Source organism: Tachysurus vachellii, chromosome 26 (genome assembly GCF_030014155.1).
Source record: "Tachysurus vachellii isolate PV-2020 chromosome 26, HZAU_Pvac_v1, whole genome shotgun sequence".
NCBI lineage: Eukaryota > Metazoa > Chordata > Actinopteri > Siluriformes > Bagridae > Tachysurus > Tachysurus vachellii.
Window position 1 is genome coordinate 1087197 of NC_083485.1, and position 5000 is coordinate 1092196.

Consider the following 5000-nt stretch of genomic DNA (forward strand, 5'->3'; position numbering starts at 1 on the left):
TTATAAATATTAGCATGATTTAGCATAACTTTGCGTCCCTGAAACGCTAGCATACATGACATGCTAAATACATTCAGGTTATAAATCATTAAACAATGTAAATGAAAACAGTGAAACATTGCATCCTTTATACAGATTATATATTTAGATGTTTTTATATGTATATTTTTGTGTCTTAAGTAACTTATCTGGCTTCTAGTGCACTACATAGGGGGCTAAATTAAATGGGAACCACTTTCAATGCAGTACAACAAGGGGGAGGATGGGGTGGGTGGGACTGAGGGTTTATGGGGAAGAAGGGGTGGGTGGGGCAGGAGGCTTTAGGGGGACAAAGGGGTGGGTGGGGCAGGAGGGTTTTTGGGCGTGTTAAGGTAGGTGGATGTGAGGCACTATTTTGTGTTGATTTTGTCCTGATTGTGAGTTCACTCATTATTCTGGGGTTCACTTCTTCATAGCTGTGATGTTTCTTACAATGTCAGAACCTGCAGATGTTTGCTATTTCCATGTCTGCTGTCAACTTGATGTGTCCATATAAAAGACAGTCACATCATTAGCCTCAGTCATTAACAGCTTTAACCTGCAATGTCCTTCAGCGTAAAGTTCCACCCTGTAATGTGTATAAATTACAGTTTGTCCTCCACACTAACAGAAGCCATTGTATCTTTGGTCTCACTGAGTTTTCTTGAGAATGAGCTGATCTGCATGCTCACAGAGTCACTCCTCTGCTTTCCGATCTTTTGCATTTTTGCCTCCCAGAGGCGGCGCAGCTGCTGCCGAAATCGGTTCCCCACAAAACAATAGAGCAGCGGGTTGATGGCGGAGTTGGCGAAGCCGAGGCAGAGCGCCGGCGCGAACACGATGCTCATCACCTGCTGAACTTTACAGCTCCAGATCACGCCGAGCTCCTGCAACACGCCCATGAAGGACAGCGTGTGAAATGGGAACCAGCAGAGGAAGAACGCCATAACTATGGCAAATGCAACGCGGCGAACACGCTCTAGACGTGATGGATCAGGTTCCACCAGCTCCGGGGAGGCTAGCAGGTGACACCTGATTCGGCTGTAGCATGTTGCTATGACTATAAAAGGGATCAGAAAGCCAAAGGTGTTTTTAGCAAGCGTTAGCATCCCGTGCCAGTGCATGTTCGGGTAATTCATCGCACAGGCTGTGATATTATACTCGGTAGAGTAATGTGTTTCCCGGAAAACAAGTGCCGGAATGGTGGTGAGAGTCGCTAGGACCCAGATCACGGCACACACACACCTGGCATGAAACACGGTCCTGGCGTGATACACAGTCTCGGTGCAGTGTGACTGCAGAGGGTAGACGATGACGCGATACCGATCGATGCTCATTCCCATGATGAAGTAGATGCTAGCATAGGTGTTTAGTGAGGTCAAAGAGCTGCACAGCTTGCACATGAACCAACCAAATGGCCAGTCGTAATCTCGGAGGTAATGCACCGCCCAGAACGGAAGGCCGATAAGAAAGACGAGGTCGGACAGGGCCAGGTTCAACAGGTACGTGTTAGCAACAGTGCACCTCAGCGACTTCTGACCTAGCACACACACTGCTAGCGTGTTCCCAAGAAAACCCAGGATGAAGATTAGAAAGTAAATAACAGGAATGAGGGTCTTCTGGTAGTGAAGGGTGGAAAGCGAGAGATAATCGCACGACTGGTTCGAGACGTCATTGAGGGACGTTGGATCGCTCACTGTGCTCAGATTAAGGGAGGAGGAGTCTGAATCCATGGTGAATCAGAGTGAGGTTCACTGTGATTGGGTGGAAATATCAGGGATCTGCAAAACACACAATAAAAAAACAAAGAGACAATGAGTATAATGTTGTGTTAATAAGGAAGTAGTGTTTGTTATGTTAAAGGGAAGAGATGGAGGTATCAGGATACTGTAAAAAGTGCAGGGGTTTCTTCACAGCACTGTTTATCGAGACTTCACCGTCTCCACCTTGCAAGAACGTTCCTGATTGCCTGGTTCTACATTAGTCACGGCCTCTGTGTGATTTTCTGTGGGTGGCTTTTGTACACTTTTCTGGCCACAACCATCAGGATCTTGACGGTTTTAAGTTAAAGTTTTGTTTGGTGAGTAAACGAGGTAATCTTTGTAGGTTTGAGGACTAGATATGCTCATGAGGTCGATTGTGGTTAGCAGGGATGTCAGTTAACCTTTTGGTTCCGTAAGCAACATTGCACACATTGTTACAGAGCCCCCTAGTGGCCTGGAGACTCCTGATATTCTCTCACTCATTTTCTACCGCTTACCTCGGGTCACGGGGAGCCTCAGGGGTCAGGCGTCATCGGGGATCAAGGCAGGATACACCCTGGACGGAGTGCCAACCCATCGCAGGGCACACACACACTCTCATTCACACACACACTCACACACTACGGACAATTTTCCAAAGATGCCAATCAACCTACCATACATGTCTTTGGACCGGGGGAGGAAACCGGAGTACCCGGAGGAAACCCCCGAGGCACGGGGAGAACATGCAAACTCCACACACACAAGGTGGAGGCGGGAATCGAACCCCCAACCCTGGAGGTGTGAGGCGAACGTGCTAACCACTAAGACACCGTGACCCCGACTCCTGATATTGCTTATAGCTAATAAAGTGCTCCAGATGTTTGGTCATATTCCATGTCAGACACATCTCCTGTATCTGTGAATGTAAGCAGTTTCTCAGTCACTGACACTAACTCAGTAACACACAGACTCTGAAACTGTGAAGACTTTCTCATTAAAGGAAATTGCAGGATTCTGAAGAGCAAAATCACATGTTTACTGTGAAAAGACATGAAAACAATCCTGCGAAGATTTCAACAATTTAAATAGCGGCGCTCTGTGAAGAAATCCTCTGCTTAGGTAAAGGAAGAGCAGATTTCCCCCCAAAGCAGAGAAAGAACACAAACAACTTTTATTCTGAATTATGAAATGCTTTTATATTACAGCTATTACTCATGATGATTTTAACCCCCAGGATTGTAACAGCATTGCGAAATCTCTGCACAGGAGGCCTCGAGTGAGTGAAAACCACACGTGAAAGCCTTGGCTTAGAAAGAAGAGAAAAAAATAAACCCTGAGAAAGGAAAGCAGATTCCCACTGACAGAGAGTCTCTAGTGGGAAGAGTCGCGTGTGAAAGGGTTCGGGTTCCTAATGGAAAGAGTGTGTGTGTGTGTGTGTGTGAAAGGCTTCGCCACATGTTTATGCACATGTTCGAAGGCCCCACGTTCCTCAGCTGCTGGAATCGTGCCTCTGTGTTTATAGTTTCCTGATTCACTTTATTTCTGTTGTATGTAGATGAGACGTGTGTAAATATGAGGATGTGGAAATGTATCTGTGTGAAGATGTGTGTGTGTGTGTGTGTGTGTGTGTGTGTGTGTTTTGGAATTGTGACATTTTTGTAGTATGTATTTATAATTAATTGATCTGTGAGATAATCTATGAATCATATAAGCAATGAATCAATTAAGCAGTGAATCAATCAGTGAATCAAACTATTACTAATATGCCGTTCTTATGTCAACCAGTCAGAATTATTCGTAGTAGCATTAGTATCTATAGAGATGAGCAGAGATCCAATCAGATTGCGACCTTTAAGATTCAGAACTTTGTATCCAGGACACTGTAGACAGGCTATCAGTGCTTCATGGCCCATGAGCAGAGCATCTGAGGCCCAGACTCGGGTTAGAGTAAGTGAGGTGAAGGTGAAGGTCACGGAGGTTAACAGTTCTGTCCTGTTTACCATATTTGGTCTTCAGATCTTTTTAGGCTCCTTATAATGTCTTGATTCTCCTCTGTTTTCATCTAGTCTACATTTCCCTTGCTTTTTTTTTTAGATCTTTAGAAATTGCTCCGTCTATCATTGTGTGACCCTGAACTCGGTGTTGACTTTAGAACGTCTTTTTCTTTTTCTGGTTTGTGTTAATAAACAAACTCAGCTATGAGTCTCATGACCTTCTCAAGCCCTCCATGTTACACCTAAGTTCCAGTGCAACCTTCTGGAGAAGTCTGGAGCGTAAACAGCAGGCAGCAGGACAGCACACTTCACCAGGACTAACACGTGTTTATTAGTTTATTGTGATCTACGTATGTTTTCACGAAAACAACAAAATGGCCCATAAAGTCCACTCACATTACTGATGCCATCATGTGAAGTTACACCATTACTGAGAAGAGTCCTGAAAGCTGGGAAGTCTCTCACTTGCTGACTCTCAGGAGGTTTACACACCTTTACCTTCCATGCTGTGTTTATATCTGTTTATTTACCTTAGATATATGAACATGTAATAACATGTAATAACACGTAGTAGCTCACATTCCTCTATTGTAACTGTCACTGGATCTTATACCCATCTGTGACTCTGTACACACCCTTCATCTGACCTTCGTCCAGCGTCTTTGACTTCCCAAAGCTAATATTTTTCTATCTCTAAAAATGATTCCGAACCCTTTCGAGGAATTAATGAGCATGCTGCTTCAATCCAAGAGAAACAACAGACATAATGAAAGACATGTTTGTTTCTCTGCAGTTGACTGCAGTGGGAGATTGTTTGGTTTTCCTTTTCTTAGCTAAGTTTACACACACACACACACACACACACACACACACACACACACACACACACACAGATGTAATTTGATTAGATATTGCTGTTTAATCACTGTGTTAAAGGCCGTTCCATCGCTGCAGTAGGACAGAACACAGCACACAGCAGACTAATGGGATTTAAAGTAAAAGTGCGATGTGTGTTTAAGCTCCGAGATGCAACTGATGTGTAAATGTGATTAAGATCAATCTCACATTCTTGCTGACGAGGAAATGTGTGTTAAAAAAAAAACTGCTCTTTCAGCTGAATCAGACATAAAGTCACAGTGAACATCAGTTTAAGCCTTCAGGACGAAGTCATAGGAAATAAAACATCTGCCTGCTGCTGGCTGTATCTGTGTCATATCACTAACATTGTCACTAACATCATCAC

General features: G+C 44.1%; 1 protein-coding gene across 2 annotated transcripts in view; it reads right to left on the reverse strand.

The window, feature by feature from the left end:
- The window catches only part of agtr2 (angiotensin II receptor, type 2), a 16180-nt gene that overhangs the window by 1012 nt on the left and 10168 nt on the right, over positions 1-5000 (reverse strand). For both annotated transcript variants that reach the window (XM_060862958.1, XM_060862959.1), the window contains exon 3: positions 1-1799. This exon is cut by the window's left edge and continues 1012 nt beyond it. In XM_060862958.1, coding sequence (XP_060718941.1) covers positions 624-1751 — 1128 coding nt within the window. In that variant the 5' untranslated portion in view covers positions 1752-1799 and the 3' untranslated portion in view covers positions 1-623. The remainder of the gene's footprint in view (positions 1800-5000) is intronic.